Consider the following 17256-nt stretch of genomic DNA (forward strand, 5'->3'; position numbering starts at 1 on the left):
ACCACAGTGACCATGAACAATTTCTTAGACGTTTATTAACACCCTGGATTTCAAAATATGAGTAGTCATAACTGCACAGCATCACATTCTCACCCCATATAGAGTATAATTCGTGTTGGAGACGATTTAGTTGATAGAAGGTATATAGGTAAAGCTAGCTACTAACGTTAGCTAACAATGGCTAACTGTATGGTGTTTCACACTCAAATAGCCTCCATTATGGAGGTGCTAGCGAATGCAGCCGTTGCAGAGATCTGTAAACTCGTAGACGACGACTATGCAGTGTTTCGTTTGGAAATAACTCAAACCCAGAAAGAAAACAGGACATTGCGGAGGAAACTACTGGAACTGAAGGTGGCACGGGAGCGCGCAGAGAGAACAATGCCAGAACGCTTCCTCTCCAGTCGTCCCAGTAGTGTCAAGATCCTCGACCGATACAGAGGAATGGCAAGAGGTACATTTTTCAGAAGGCCGAGGATGCGCGGCCTGTCGCACCGTTCCGCTCTGGACATGTTTTCAGATGTGTTACCCAGAATTTGGTCTTGGTCAGTTTTTGGATAGTATGCAATATATCCCCTGATTACTTAGCTATCTTGGTGCAAAAACACTCATTTTCTAACCAGATTATTAATTTACTGCATTTCCTATTATTTACTCAATGAAAACAATGTAACACATGGAACATAATACATCGATCAATAAATAGTATTTCAAGAAGTAATGAGAAATGTTACCTTAGTGTACAATATACAGTTGAGCATTGACAGTAGCTAACCTATCCACCTCTTTTCGCCCAATCACTCTCTCAGGTGAAGGACATCGCACTGGAGGCTACAGGAGCTTTGTGAAGCCAGTGGGACACAATACATGGAGAGATGACCAACCAATCACTGTTGATGAGGGGAGTGGAACCTCAACCCAGCACATTATCATGATAGAGGTAAGTGTAATAGTGTTACATAAAAATTACAGTACATCAAATGTTGCCATTTTATTTCAGAAAGGCTCCCCTCGGCTATTAATTTGCTTACATGTACATCCTCATTTATCTGCCATAGGGGAGCTTGTGAGACTTCCCTATGACATTGTTATCCAATAACCTCCTCTCTTCTTTGTCAGTCTGCAGAGGCTGCAGGTCCTGGGGTCAAGCTGGAGCAGTCTGAAGGAGAGGAGGACCCACGACACAGCACAGACATCCAGACTGGAATGGCTGGAGCACACCCTGTAGTCACGGAGGACCCCACCACTGCCCCAGTGCAGCCCAGGACCCGACACAGCATCACGGAGGTCAGTGGAACGCCAAACGCCGCACTCAAGTCAGAGACAGACACCGAGACTTTAACGGGGCTGGGGCGACTGGGCTGTCCTCCTGCTCCCCACTCAGAGTATTTACTTTACGCTAACCCGAGGACAGTTTTATCCAATTGGGACTCAGGTGATGCATTACAGACTCACAATGATCCGTCCTGTTCATACGCTACAAAGACACAGATGATATCTGGTGACATGCCTGTGGTATTAGATACACAGACTAATCCAATGAGAGGGGACTGGAACCGTTACAGTAGTAGTGTGTATTCTGAAAGGTACCTAGATAAGAAAGGGGAAGGTATTGTCATAGATGAGGTTATTGTGAAAGTTGAGCGCAACACTCCTCTGACATGGAATGCAGACGAGACTCACTTAAGAGAAGGACACTCGCTGGACAACACCAGTGACGTCTTAGATTACAAGGAAAGCTTAGAGACAAATCGAAATGTTGCGATCCACTCCCCTTTACATGCGTTCAGAGATTGTGACCCAGTGTCCACGTCGATGGAGCCTTCTGATTCACACGGCCGCGTCGTTTTTGATCAGGTATTGAACTCAAATGACAGGACTAGAGCCCAGGCTCAGAGAGGGGACTCTACATCGTGCAATAGTAAAGAGAAACGGTTCCTCTGCATGTTCTGTAACAAAGGCTTCAGCTGCTCCCATAATGTGAAGATCCACCAGAGAGTCCACACCGGAGTGAAACCCTACAGCTGTACACAGTGTCACATGCGCTTCGCCCAGGCTGGCAACCTGAAGAGGCACCAGAGGGTCCACACAGGGGTGAAACCCTTCAGCTGTACACAGTGTCACATGCGCTTCGCCGAGGCTGGTGACCTGAAGAGGCATCAGAGCGTCCACACAGGGGAGAAACCCTACAGCTGCCCCCAGTGTGAGAAGAGGTTCTCTCGCCAGGACCAGCTGAAGATGCACCTGAAGGTCCACAAGGGAGAAACGCTGTTTGCCTGTATGCACTGCGGGAAGAGGTTCTCAGAGAGAAGCTACCTCAGAATACACCAGCAGAAAAATCATTCCAATCTATAACATCGAAAGAAACCATTTCATGCGATAGCTTCTGACGTTTAGATCAAACCCTGCATTAAAGACAAATTTATACATTGTCATTGTTATCAGCAGAAAAGATCCACAGGTGCATTTGGAATAACGAGTAACAGATTTCAGTGTTGAATATTCCTGGATAGAATTTTGCATCCAGACATTGCGTGTTATATAAGCCTAAAGTCTTTTACATATTATGTTTGTACTGTGTAGGATATATGTTTACAAATGCCTGGATTACTTCCATTCACCTACGGAATTTTTTCCCAAGACACTTTTAATGACAAAATAAATGCAGTTCAACAAGTTAATGCTGATATTTAGTTGGGACATGTGTATATGTGGTTTTCATATGGTGTATTTAAAACGTGTTTATGTTTAATAAACACAAAATGGGACTTTTATTGAGATTCTCTTTAGTATTCATCACAGATGATCTCAACCTATTCTGCATACACACAACAGTGCTTTATAACCAATATACACTTACTAAATATTTCTACTAGGGCCATCATTTAACGTGTGACATGTTTATAGCTGTACATTTCTGGGATGCCGTTAATTGCGTTTCCATATTTTCACCACATGGAACCTTTTTTTTAAGCGCGTGTTTCCGCACCGGCGCTTTTAAATGCAGAACACAACAGGGAGCACAGCTACAGTCCATGCTTGCACGTTTGCATAGCTGAAGACTGTGTGCCTCTAGCCAAAATCATGTGAAAGTTATGCCTAATAGTACTGGAGCTATGTTTTTTCTTTCAGATGTGGATTGGTTTTAAACTACTCACAAGCTGCTGTTTTTTGATTTGATAACAAACACCATTGGTTAGCTAGCTAGTCATGTTACCTAGCAACCTGATAACTTGACCACTGACTAGGCTATGCACATTTGGATGGCACAGGAAGAACTGAAAAGGAATAGGCTCCTCAAAAATATGCTTCAGAGTTAGGCTGCATATGCAAGAGTGGGGTGTGTATGATTGTGTGTGTGTGTGAGAGAGAGGATGTGTGTTTCACGTTTTTATTGTCATGTGAACTAGTCCAGTGAAATGCCATTCTTTCTCTTTCCCAACAAAGCAGTCAACAATATCATAGTCAATAGTGCGGGAGTAAATGGGAGGGAGACTGCGTAGGACTATGTGTGTAAAGGTATCTGAACAGTACAGATGGTTATAATGCTTTCATCAGTTTAAAAGCTCTTTGTTCTTTGTATCCAAAGAGACAGTTCTTTTTACCTAGAATGCTTTAACAGTACTTAAAATGGTGTGTGTAAGAGAAAGAGTGTGTGTGTGTGTGTGTGTGTGTGTGTCTGTACTGTGTACAAGTGTTACACTTCAAGAACATTGATAAGAGGGATTAGGCCTACACAAACATTGGGAGCACTAATAGCTGTAGCTATGTTAGGGACTTTTGTGTTGTTTATGGTGAAAATACTATTAAAAGATTCTGATGTAGATCATTTTGTGTTTCCGTCCCTTACGATCAAAGCATCGTATGCCTGTACCTCAATGCACTACTTTTTAAATGGAAAAGTATTTCTTAGGGGGAGAAATTTGAGCACATTTAAAAATGTTGACTAATACAATTTACTAATGCCATTGACTTGATTATTGTTATTGTTTGACAGCCCTAATACCTACACATACCCACACACTAACAAACACATACTGTACATGTGAAAATAGTTTAGTCAGGTTTGTCTGATGATGACTTATCATATCTGACTTCTATTTACCCACAACATCATATTTATGGGTTTAAAAACAATGAAGTCATTCTGTAACTACAGTATAGGACTCAAACGTAGTGGGGATGGGTAACTCCATGCTGAAAGTGTGTTTATTATCTGTGTATGTATGTACCTGAAGGAGTGTAATCTGTATCACCTGTCTCTTCCAGGAGGAGGAGGGTCCAGAGGTGCTGCTAGTAAAGGAGGAGGGTCTGGGGAACCCTGAGGGGACCATGGTCATGGAGGACAACCAGACTACACCTCCTCCTGAACCAAAAGAGGAACCAGCTGATCTGTACAGGACCACACACAGTCTCACTGAGGTGAGCCCACTGTGAACTGGGTCGTTCCATGAAATGAGTGCCTTTTAAAAAATATTTTAAGTTGAAATTGTCCACCAATATTACATTTTAAAAGCCTGTTATGGGGCCTCCATAGTGGCACAGCTGTCTAAGGCATTACATCGCAGTGATGAGGCGTCACTACAGCCTGGGGTTCGAGGAAGCATGACTCGACCTTCGCCTCTCCCGAGCCGTTGGGTGTTGCAGCGATGAGACAAGATCGTAACTACCAATTGGATATCACGAAAAGGGGGTCAAATTACAAGAACAAAAATATATACTATTCCCGATTATCTGTAACCCAACTTGCCGTGGCTATTGATACAGAGATTTCTGTGCATGTGCTGGAATTATTTTTACGTAGCTGCTGCCCACTCTGCTGCCTGCGTAGCTAAAATTTACACAACATTTTTTTCCTCATCAATCGGCACATAATACCCCATAATGACAAAGTGAAAACAGGTTTTTAGAAATGTTTGCAAATTTAAAATAAAAATAATACCTTATTTATGTAAGTATTCAGAACCTTTGCCATGAGACTCGAAATTGAGCTCAGGTGCATCGTGTTTCCATTGATCGTCCTTGAGATGTTTCTACAACTTGATTGGAGTCCACCTGTGGTAAATTCAATACAGTGCATTCGGAAAGTATTCAGACCCCTTGACTTTTTCCACATTTTGTTACGTTACAGCCTTATTCTAAAATTGATTAAATTGTTTTTTCCCCTCATCAATCTACAGACAATACCCCATAATGATAAAGCAAAATAGGCTTTTAGAAATGTTTTCAAATGTATTCAAAATTCAGAGCTGAAATATCACATTTACATAAGTATTCAAACCCTTTACTCAGTACTTGAAGCACCTTTTGGCAGCGATTACAGCCTCGAGTCTGCTTGGGTATGACGCTACAAGCTTGGCACACCTGTATTTGGGGAGTTTCTCCCATTCTTTTCTGCAGATCCTCTCAAGCTTTGTCAGGTTGGATGGGGAGCGTCGCTGCACAGCTGTTTTCAGGTCTCCCCAGAGATGTTCGATCGGGTTCAAGTCCGAGACTTTTCCCGAAACCACTCCTGCGTTGTCTTAGCTGTGTGCTTAGGGTCGTTGTCCTGTCAAGAATCTCTCTGTACTTTGCGCCGTTCGTCTTTCCCTCGATCCTGACTAGTTTCCCAGTCCCTGCCTCTGAAAAACATCCCCACAGCATGATACTGCCAACACCATGCATCACTGTAGAGACGGTGCAAGGTTTCCTCCAGACGTGACGCTTGGTATTCAGGCGAAAGAATTCAATCGTGGTTTCATCAGACCAGCAAATATTTTTGTTCATGGTCAGAGTCCTTTACTGTAGGTGCCTTTTGGCAAACTCCAAGCAGGCTGTCATGTGCCTTTTACTGAGGAGTGGCCACTCTTCCATAAAGGCTTGATTGGTGGAGTGCTGCAGAGATGGTTGTCCTTCTGAAAGGTTGGGGTATTGTGTGTAGATTGAGGGGGAAAAAATATTAAATCCATTTTAAAATAAGGCTGTAATGTAGCAAAATGTGGAAAAAGTCAAGGGGTTTGAATACTTTCCGAATGCACTGTATTGGAAAGATCCTAGATCAGTACTCCTAGTCTGAGACTCTTTGTGGATACGGCCCCGGTCTTGGTTCATGTCGTCTTAAAGGTCCGTTCTGCCACTTTTCAATCTCATAATCATAATTTCCAGCACCAAATCAGTGTCCACATATGTGAAAACAAGACCGTTTCTATGATCTGTGAAAACAAGACCGTTTCTATGATCTGTGGTTGAAAAGATAAGGTCCTAAAAAAAACGCTTCTCTGTGACATCTCAGGGTAGGATTGAAAGTAAAAAAAACAAACCTGCACTGAGTTTCTAGCCCAAGGGAGGGTATTTTCTTGCTCCCCACATCACCGCGAATCTTAGTGTTTGAAAATCACTTTTCTTTTATGTCATCGGGTAGAATGTTTTTATTTTATATATATTTTTCTACTAAACTTTAGAAATGTGCCGTTTCCATGGTCGAGCAGCTGCACACAAGCCTAAGATCACCGTGCGCAATGCCGAGCATCGGCTGGAGTGGTGTAAAGCTCGCCGCCATTAGACTCTGGAGCAGTGGAAACGCGTTCTCTGGAGTGATTAATCACGCTTCACCATCTGGCAGTCCGACGAACAAATCTAGGTTTGGCCGATGCTAGGAGAACTCTACATGTCCCAATGCATAATGCCAACTGTTAAGTTTGGTGGAGGAGGAATAATGGTCTGGGGCTGTTTTTCATGGTTCGGGCTAGGCCCCTTAGTTCCAGTGAAGGGAAATCTTAACGCTACAGCGAAACAGACACCCGGACAGTCCCAGATCCCCGTCATTCGCTGGAGAAGGAAACTGAGATTTTGCGGAAAAAGATCAGGGTGCCTTGTGAGGATCAAGCAACGAGTGGCTAATCTGCCTTTGCATTCCGTCCTGCTAGCTAACGTTCAATCGCTGGAAAATAAATTGGACGAACTGAAAGCACGTATATCCTACCAACGGGACATTAAAAACTCTGATGTTTCACCGAGTCATGGCTGAACGACGACATTAAGAACATAAAGCTGGCGGGTTATATACTCATCGGCAGGATAGAACAGCAGCCAATGGTAAGACACAGGGCGGGGGCCTATGCAAATATATAAACAACAGCTGTTGCATGATATCTAAGGAAGTCTCGAGGTTTTGCTCGCCAGAGGTAGAGTATCTCATGATAAGCTGTAGACCACGCTATCTACCTAGAGAGTTTATCTGTATTTTTTGTAGCTGTCTACATACCACCACAGACCGATGCTGGCACTAAAACCGCACTCAATGAGCTGTATACAGCCATAAGCAAACAGGAAAACACTAATCCAGAGGCGGCACTCCTAGTGGCGGGGATTTTAATGCAGGGAATCTTAAATCAGTTTCTACTTCATTTCTATCAGCATGTTAAATGTGCAACCAGAGGGAAACATTTTTGACTACCTTTACTCCACACGCGTACAAAGCTCTCCCTCGCCCTCTATTTGGCAAATATGACCATAATTCTATCCTCCTGATTCCTGCTTACAGGCAAAACTTCAAGCAGGAAGCACCAGTGACTCTGTCTATAAAAAAGTGGTCAGAAGAAGCAGATGCTAAAGTACAGGACTGTTTTTCTAGCACAGACTGGAATATGCTCCGGGATTCTTCCGATGGCATTGAGTAGTACACCACAAAAGTCACTTGCTTTATCAATAAGTGCATTGAGGACGTCGTCCCCACAGTGACTGTACGTACATACCCCAACCAGAAGCCATGGATTACAGGCAACAGTTGCACTGAGCTAAAGAGTAGAGCTGCCGCTTTCAAGGAGCGGGACTCTAACCCGGAGGCTTATAAGAAATCCCGCTATGCCCTCAGATGAACCATCAAACAAGCAAAGCGTCAATACAGGACTAAGATCGAATCGTACTACACCGGCTCCGATGCTCGTCAGATGTGGCAGGGCTTGCAAACAATTACAGACTACAAAGGGAAGCACAGCCGAGAGCTGCCCAGTGACATGAGCCTACCAGATGAGCTAAATATGCTCGCTTCGAGGCAAGTAACACTGAAACATGCATGAGAGCATCAGCTGTTCCAGACGACTGTGTGATCACGCTCTCCGCAGCCGATGTGAGTAAGATATTTAAACGGGTCAACATTCACAAGGCCGCAGGGCCAGACAGATTACCAGGACGTGTACTCAGAGCATGCGCTGACCAACTGGCAAGTGTCTTCACTGACATTTCCAACCTCTCCCTGTCTGAGTCTGTAATACCAACATGTTTCAAGCAGACCACCATTGTCCCTGTGCCCAAGAACACTAAGGTAACCTGCATAAATGACTACCGACCTGTAGCACTCACGTCTGTAGCCATGAAGTGCTTTGAAAGGCTGGTCATGGCTCACATCAACACCATTATCCCAGAAACCCTAGACCCACTCCAATTTGCATACCGCACCAACAGATCCACAGACTCCACACTGCCCTTTTCTACCTGGACAAAAGGAACACCTATGTGAGAATACTATTTATTGACTACAGCTCAGCGTTCAACACCATAGTGCCCTCAAAACTCATCACTAAGCTAAAGACCCTGGGACTAAACACCTCCCTCTGTAACTGGATCCTGAACTTCCTGGCGGGCCTCCCCCAGGTGGTAAGGGTAGGTAACAACACATCCGCCACGCTGATCCTCAACATGGGGGCCCCTCAGGGGTGCGTGCTCTGTCCCCTTCTGTACTCCCTGTTCACTCATGACTGCATGGCCAGGCACGACTCCAGCACCATCATTAAGTTTGCTGATGACATAACAGTGGTAGGCCTGATCACCAACAACGATGAGACAGCCTATAGGGAGGAGGTCAGAGACCTGACAGTGTGGTGCAAGGACAACAACCTCTCCCTCAACGTGATCAGGACAAAGGAGATGATTGTGGACTACAGGAAAAGGAGGACAGAGCATGCCCCCATTCTCATCGACAGGGCTGTAGTGGAGCAGGTTGAGCGCTTCAAGTTCCTTGGCATCCACATCACCAACAAACTAACACGGTCCAAGCACACAAGACAGTCGTGAAGAGGGCACGACAAAACCTATTCCCCCTCAGGAGACTGAAAAGATTTTGCATGGGTCCTCAGATCCTCAAAAGGTTTTACAGCTGCACCATCGAGAGCATCCTGACGGGTTGCATCATTGCCTGATATGGCAACTGCTCGGCCTCCGACCGCAAGGCACTACAGAGGGTAGTGCGTACGGCCCAGTACATCACCGGGGCCAAGCTTCTTGCCATCCAGGACCTCTATACCAGGCGGTGTCAGAGGAAGGCTCTAAAAATGGTCTCTTCTACGCTGCTGTAACTCTCTAATTATCTATGCATAGTCACTTTAATAACTATATCTACATGTACATATTACCTCAATTACCTCGACACCGGTGCCCCCGCACATTGACTCTGTACCAGTACCCCCCTGTATATAGCCCCACTATTGTTATTTACTGCTGCTCTAATTATTTGTTGTTCTTATCTCTTACTTTTTGGGGGGTATTTCTTAAAACTGCATTGTTGGTTAAGGGCTTGTAAGTAAGCATTTCACTGTAAGGTGTACACCTGTTGTATTCGGCGCATGTGACAAATACAATTTGATTTGATTTGACAATGACATTCTAGAAGATTCTGTGCTTCCACCTTTGTGAAAACAGTTTGGGGAAGGCCTTTTCCTGTTTCAGCATGACAATGCCCCATGCACAAAGTGAGGTCCAGACAGAAGTGGTTTGTCGAGATCGGCATGGAAGACCTTGACAGGCCTGCACAGAGCCCTGACCTCAACCTCATCTAACACCTTTGGGATGAACTGGAACGCCGACTGCGAGCCAGGCCTAATCGCCCAACATCAGTGCCCAACTTGACTAATGCTCTTGTGGCTGAATGGAAGCAAGTTCCCGCAGCAATGTTCTAACATCTAGTGGAAAGCCTTCCCAGAAGAGCGGAGGCTGTTATAGCAGCAAAGGGGGGACCAACTCCATATTAATACCCATGATTTTTGAAAAGAGATGTTCTATGAGCAGGTGTCTACATACCTTTAGTGTATGTTGACACTGGTATTGTGCTGGAGATAATGAAAGTGAGGTTGAAAAGTGGTGGAGTTGCTCTTTAAGTGTCATGCCTTTGAAATATCAAACCATTAGAGAGTGTTTAGTAATCAAATCAACCAATATGTTTGCATAGTATCAAATCAACTAACATGTTTGCATAGTACTCATAGCAATCCCTCATTGCCCAATCAGAAGATGCTCCATTGCAGGGTGCTCATATCAGATTTCTTGATCCAACATCCTCTCACTCTGTATCTCTTACAGTCAGTAGACATGGAGGATGGGAAGCCTGATCTGCTGCTAGTCAAAGAGGAGAAAATAGAAGATGAACCAGAGAGCATTGATCTGCTGAGTGGACCTAAGATGGGGGAGCAAGGTAAGGGAGACATGCATATTTACATTTTAGTCATTTAGCAGACACTCTTATCTAGAGCAATTAGGATTAAGTACCTTGCTCAAGGGCACATCAACAGATTTTTCAACTAGACAGCTCGGGGATTCGAACCAGCAACCTTTCTGTTACTGGCCCAATGCTTTAACCGCTAGGCTACCTGCCTACATACAGTAATCAAATCAAATGTATTTATATAGCCCTTCGTACATCAGCTGATATCTCAAAGTGCTGTACAGAAACCCAGCCTAAAACCCCAAACAGCAAGCAATGCATGTGAAAGAAGCACGGTGGCTAGGAAAAACTCCCTAGGAAAAACTCCCTAGAAAGCCAAAAACCTAGGAAGAAACCTAGAGAGAAACCAGGCTATGAGGGGTGGTCCTCTTCTGGCTGTGCCGGGTGGATATTATAACAGAACATGGTCAAGATGTTAAAATGTTCATAAATGACCAGCATGGTCAAATAATAATAATAATCATAGTAGTTGTCGAGGGTGCAACAAGCACGTCCGGTGAACAGGTCAGGGTTCCATAGCCGCAGGCAGAACAGTTGAAACAGGATCAGCAGCATGGCCAGGTGGACTGGGGACAGCAAGGTGTCATCATGCCAGGTAGTCCTGAGGCATGGTCCTAGGGCTCAGGTCCTCCGAGAGAAAGAAAGAAAGGGAGAGAGAATTAGAGAGAGCATATTTAAATTCACACAGGACACATAAGACAAGAGAAATACTCCAGATGTAACAGACTGACCCTAGCCCCCCGACACATAAACTACTGCAGCATAAATACTGGAGGCTGAGACAGGAGGGATCAGAAGACACTGTGGCCCCATCCAATGATACCCCCGGACAGGGCCAAACAGGCAGGATATAACCCCACCCACTTTGCCAAAGCACAGCCCCCACACCACTAGAGGGATGTCTCCAACCACCAACTTACCGTCCTAAGACAAGGTCGAGTATAGCCCACAAAGATCTCCGCCATGGCACAACCCAAGGGGGGGGCGCCAACCCAGACAGGAAGACCACGTCAGTGACTCAACCCACTCAAGTGACGCACCCCTCCCATGGACGGCATGGAAGAACACCAGTAAGCCAGTGACTCAGCCCCTGTAATAGGATTAGAGGCAGAGAATCCCAGTGGAGAGAGGGGAACCGGCAAGGCAGAGACAGCAAGGGCGGTTCGTTGCTCCAGCCTTTCCGTTCACCTTCACAGTAATAGATCTTCATTGGGAATAGTGATGCGCCTGGCTATTTTCTTTTCTTCTATATTTACTTCATTCGTGAAATTAATCAATAGAACTTATGTTTACATGTAAAAGCAGACATTATAGTCTATGAACTTGACCAGGTAATTGACTATAACAAAAAACTCCATATGTAGAGTTTTCTCTGACATGTTTTTAAAGTCTATTTTGTAACCTCTTCCTGCAGGTGGTTGGTTGGAGGCTAACAGAGGAGACTGGACAACAATTTTGGATTCCCAGACCGGTGCAGCCAAGAGCCCAGGGGACAACGTCACTGAGCAGGCCAGGACCAGAGGTGACATAGTGGAGGTCAGTGGATGGGACAGCATCCTCAACTCTGGGCTGGGGAACAATACTGTTAACCACAACCAGAAACAGACAGTCGAACATAAAACAACAACCGAACTTAGTCTCCATGACAACAGGGCGAGGTGTAGATTTGGTCCACGGGGACTGGGAGGTATCCATATGCGGCAGGAGAGAACAGAAACAGACTCTGCTAACGATGCTCCGTCCTGCTCCTATAGTTGTGATTCAGAGAGACTGATGGCGCCTCAGGTTACCCCCCTAACAGGTGCTGCCTTCAGCCTGCCTTCTATAGGATCTATCAACTGGAACATGGACCCTGAGACAACACAGACACTCCCTGGCCCTCGTCCTCCTCACACTCTCCTAATGTTAAACCAGACCTCAGACAAAGCCAGTGCTTCAACACTAAATGGCTACACAAGCCCATTGACAAATGACAGTAGTAGTGATGCTATCAGTAGATCCGGTGGCAAAGAGAAGCGCTTTCCGTGTTTGTTCTGTGGGAAAGCCTTCAGTTTCTGCAAACAGGTGATCCACCAGAGGGTGCACACGGGGGAGAAACCATTCGGCTGCCACCTGTGCAAGGCCAGTTTTTCACAATCGTCCAGCCTGAACAGGCACCAGAGAGTCCACACGGGGGAGAAATCCTACAGCTGCCCCCAGTGTGAGAAGAAATTCTCCCGCCAGCACCAGCTGAAGATGCACCTCAAGGTCCACACGGGAGAGAGGCCATTCGCCTGTACTCACTGTGGGAAGAGGTTCTCGGAGAGGAGATACCTCAAGATGCACCAGCAGAAAAAACATTCCACCATAACATAGAAAGTAACCATTCCACTCGATAGCTTCTGACGTTTAGATCAAACCCTGCATTAAAGGTAGACGCAGCAAGATGACATAGATGCATCCAGTAAAGAGCAGTTGTGGGTCAATCGTTGAAGTGCAAGGCCCATACATTGGGTGATATATAAGGCATGTAATACAATATTGTGTTACAGCCTGAATTTAAAATGTATTTCATTTATATTTTTTGTCACTCGCCTACACAATATCCCGTAATGTCAAAGTGGAATTATGTTTTTCAAAAGTTTTACAAATGAAAAGCTGAAATGTCTTGAGTCAATAAGTATTCAACCCCTTTGTTATGGCAAGCCTAAATAAATTCAGAAGTACAAATGTGCTTAACAAGTCGCATAATAAGTTGCATGGACTCTATGTGCAATACTAGTGTTTAACTTGATTTGTGAATGACTACCTCATCGCTGTACCCCACACATACAATTATCTGTAAGGTCCCTTAGTCAAGCAGTGAATTTTAGACACAGATTAAACCACAAAGACCAGGGAGGTTTTTCAATGCCTCACAAAGAAGGGGCCCTATTGGTAGATGGGTAAAAACTAAAAAAGCAGACATTGAATATTCCTTTCATTACACTTTGGATGGCGTATCAATACATCCAGTCACTACAAAGATACAGGCGACCTTCCTAACGCAGTTGCTGGAGAGGAAGGAAACCACTCAGGGATTTCACCATGAGGCCAATGGTGACTTTAAAACGGTTACAGAGTTTAATGGCTGTGATAGGAGAACACTGACACAACAACATTGTAGTTACTTCACAATACTAACCTAATTGACAGAGTGAAAAGAAGGAAGCCTGTACAGAATAAACATATTCCAAAACATGCATCCTGTTTGCAACAAGGCACTTAAGTAATACTGCAAGAAATATGGCAAAGCAATTACATTTTTGTCCTGAATACCAGTGGTGGAAAAAGTACCCAATTGTCAAACTTGAATAAACTATAGATACCTTAATAGAAAGTTACTCAAGTAAAATACTACTTGAGTAAAAGTATTTGGTTGTAAATATACTTAACTATCAAAAGTAAAAGTGTAAATCATTTCAAATTCCTTATATTAAGCAAAGCAGACGGCACCATTTTCCTGATTTTGAAAATGTACGAATAGCCGGGGGCACACTCCAACACTCAGACATAATTTATAAATGATGCATTTGCGTTCAGTGAGTCCGCCAGATCAGAGACAGTAGGGATGACCATGTATTATCTTGATAAGTGCGTGAATTGGACCATCTTCATGTCCTGCTCAGCATTTAAATGTAACGAGTACTTTTGGGTGTCAAGGAAAATGTAGGGAGTAAAGAGTACATGATTTTCTTTACGAATGTAGTGAAGTAAAAAGTAAAAGTTGTCAAAAAATAGTAAAGTCCAAAAACTACTTAAGTAGAAATAGTTTGAAGTACTACTTAAGTACTTTACGCTACTGCTGAATACAAAGTGTTATGTTTGGGGTGATTGGGTTCACCTTGGGGTCAAGATAGGGGCTGCACCAAATGATTGATGTATTATAATAATTGATTATGCTAATGTTGTATTAATAGAAGGGGAGGGCTATAAGACCCCTCCCCCACTACATTTATAGGGTCCTGGACAACAGATTAGCAATATATATGCATTATAAGGTTTAATATTGTTCCACAGTTCTTTTCTAGTCTCTGCTTCTTATAAGAAACGGTCTGAGAGATGTGTGAGTTATTGCAGTCAAAACAGGGTGTCTGTGAGAAAGCACCTCAAGGCTAAAAGAGATTCATAGACGCAGAACCCTGCAGGGGAGTGAAAGAGATAAGAGACTAGTCAGACATACCACTATAAAGCAACTTGGGGAGTGGAAAATTCCTGCTGAGCCCTTAGAAAACACTGGAACTATTGTCTCTCCTGCAGGTTTGTATAACTGCATATGCATGGGCTTGGTCTCATGAGTAGAAGGTGTTGACGTAGGCAGTTACATCACTAGGGGTTGACTGCAAGCGTATTAAAGCAACTTGGGCCCTTTCCTATTTTGCAGAACTTACTCGGAAACATGTGTGCTATGTTCCCGTTGTCAACTTCTGTCTGTAATTGCATTAATAAAGGTTTTTGATTGATTTACTTAAAGATATTGTCTGATTGCTGATTTCACCAATAAGAAAATGATTGACAAGGAACCTACCCCAACATTTGGCGAGCTTGCCAGGAGTGAGTGTCCACCCCGGTTGGAGGAGATTCTACACCATGATGCCAGAGCTAATTAAACAAGGTAAGCAAACACCTGTTTAATCTAAGTCTGTAATTAATTGGCATTCACTGGTGTGGTTTCCCTCTAACAAGTAAGTGGCACCTCACTTACTCTAAAATATATACATACACTTTGAATATAACATAGTCGAATTCTAGATTGGAGAAATGACATAACGGGCTATTGGTGAAATGCATGCTGTCAATATATGATGAATGAAATGAATGATTGATGATTTTAATTTTTAGTTCGGGTGGTAATGCAGAGACCATTACTGAATACTAGTTATTTTATTTTGGAGAGGTGGTTCAGCGATAATAATCATCTATTTTTTATTTTGAAAGAGGTAATTCAGTGACAATTACCCAATACTAGTTATTTTGGTTTTGAAGAGGTGGTTCAGCGATAATCTTTTATTTTATTTCAGGTAGTAATGCAGCGACCATTACCCAGGCCACCTTGGCCTATGGGAGGGTGGTTTATTTTTTATTTTTGTAGAGGTAATTCTATGTGAAATTTACCCAGTGAATGAGTTGAGTTGTTTATGAATAGTGCGTTGTATGTTTCATTTGTTTGTTTGTCTGTGGATTATGGCGGGGGTTTTGGGTAATGGCCAAATGGTGGAATAAAAGTAATTTGAATAAAAGGTTGAGCATATTTGTTAGTGACACTTTCTTTCCATAGGACAGTATAGAAAATGTACAACCCTTAGTATACCAGTAAAATTATTACAAGGAAGTTCTGTAGAGATTTTCATAGAAAATTACTTTGTGACGCTATCACCAGGGGGCACTGGTGTATAACATATTACTGTTACTCTACACCCTTAAGATATAATATTAGGAATTGAAGTCTATCATGCGGTTCTCTCTGTGAGGCCCGTGTGTGAAATATATTTGAGTTTAGTAGAACCATTTACTATAGCCTGGATTAAGTGTAAGTAGAATTCGGATTACAGTATCACCCACTGTTGTTTAACACATACTGAAAGGAGATGGAGAATAATTTATATAGGCATATGTCTACATATTACACCCACTTTAGGATAACCCTATAGAAATTGGGAAAACATTACACGCAGACTATCTAAATAAAAAGCCGGAGCAGCGTGGCACAGTCAATCCAGAATGACGAGATAGGAGCAATGAAGCCTGTCACGCCTGTTGAATATATCAAAAGAAGTTTCCCGCTGTGGAATTTACATTCACTTTTAAGAAATGGCATGTCTGGACAGAGATGACAGGAGAAAATAGATATCCAATGGATGGTTCATTCAACAAGACTAGGTTGGATTTAGTCAAGGAGATAATTCAGACAAGAAAAATGGACAAAAAGAAGGGGAAGAAGAAAAGTACTCTTGTATCAGAAACTGTGATAGGAATGATGATGCTGGAAGGACAGATCTTCATGAACAAGGCTACCGTGACCAAACTAAAGCTGGAGAGAACAATAGAGTGCGGGAGGAAAGAAATGAGTCAGGACAGAGGCAGGTGCTGTTCGTTGATGATTCTGCTTATATAGATCAAAGCGCAGGGAAGAAACAACACAACCTTCAATGTTATGTCATAATTACGTAAAATTCTGTCAAGTTAGTTCGCAACGAGCCAGGCGGCCCAAACTGTTGCATATACCCTGACTCTGCGTGCAATGAACGCAAGAGAAGTGACACAATTTCCCTAGTTTAATATTGCCTGCTAACCTGGATTTCTTTTAACTAAATATGCAGGTTTAAAAAAATATACTTCTGTGTATTGATTTTAAGAAAGGCATTGATGTTTATGGTTAGGTACATTCGTGCAACGATTGTGCTTTTTTCGCAAATGCGCTTTTGTTAAATCATCCCCCGTTTGGCGAAGTTGGCTGTCTTTGTTAGGAAGAAATAGTCTTCACACAGTTCGCAACGAGCCAGACTGGGCTTGGTCTCATGAGTAGAAGGTGTTGACATAGGCAGTTACATCACTAGGGGTTGACTGTAAGCATATTAAAGCAATTTGGGCCCTTTCCTATTTTGAAGAACTTACTCGGAAACATGCGTGATTCTGTCTGCAATTGCATTAATAAAGGTTTTTGATTGATTTACTTAAAGATATTGTCTGATTGCTGATTTCACCAATAAGCAAATGATTGACAAGGAACAAGGAACCTACCCCAACAGGGGCAAATCCAATAC

At 43.3% G+C, this 17256-nt stretch overlaps 1 protein-coding gene across 3 annotated transcripts in view; it reads left to right on the forward strand.

Moving 5' to 3' along the window:
- The window catches only part of LOC115201837 (zinc finger protein 768), a 98653-nt gene continuing 81397 nt past the window's right edge, over positions 1–17256 (forward strand). For 2 of the 3 annotated variants that reach the window (XM_029765695.1, XM_029765694.1), the window contains exons 1-3: positions 1–454; positions 810–940; positions 1120–1127. In XM_029765695.1, coding sequence (XP_029621555.1) covers positions 178–454; positions 810–940; positions 1120–1127 — 416 coding nt within the window. In that variant the 5' untranslated portion in view covers positions 1–177. Of the gene's footprint in view, positions 455–809; positions 941–1119; positions 1288–4269; positions 4423–10332; positions 10445–11888; positions 13106–17256 lie in introns of those variants that run through there. The other variant, XM_029765696.1, reaches the window with a different exon arrangement.

The sequence above is a fragment of the Salmo trutta genome, chromosome 11 (assembly GCF_901001165.1).
Source record: "Salmo trutta chromosome 11, fSalTru1.1, whole genome shotgun sequence".
NCBI lineage: Eukaryota > Metazoa > Chordata > Actinopteri > Salmoniformes > Salmonidae > Salmo > Salmo trutta.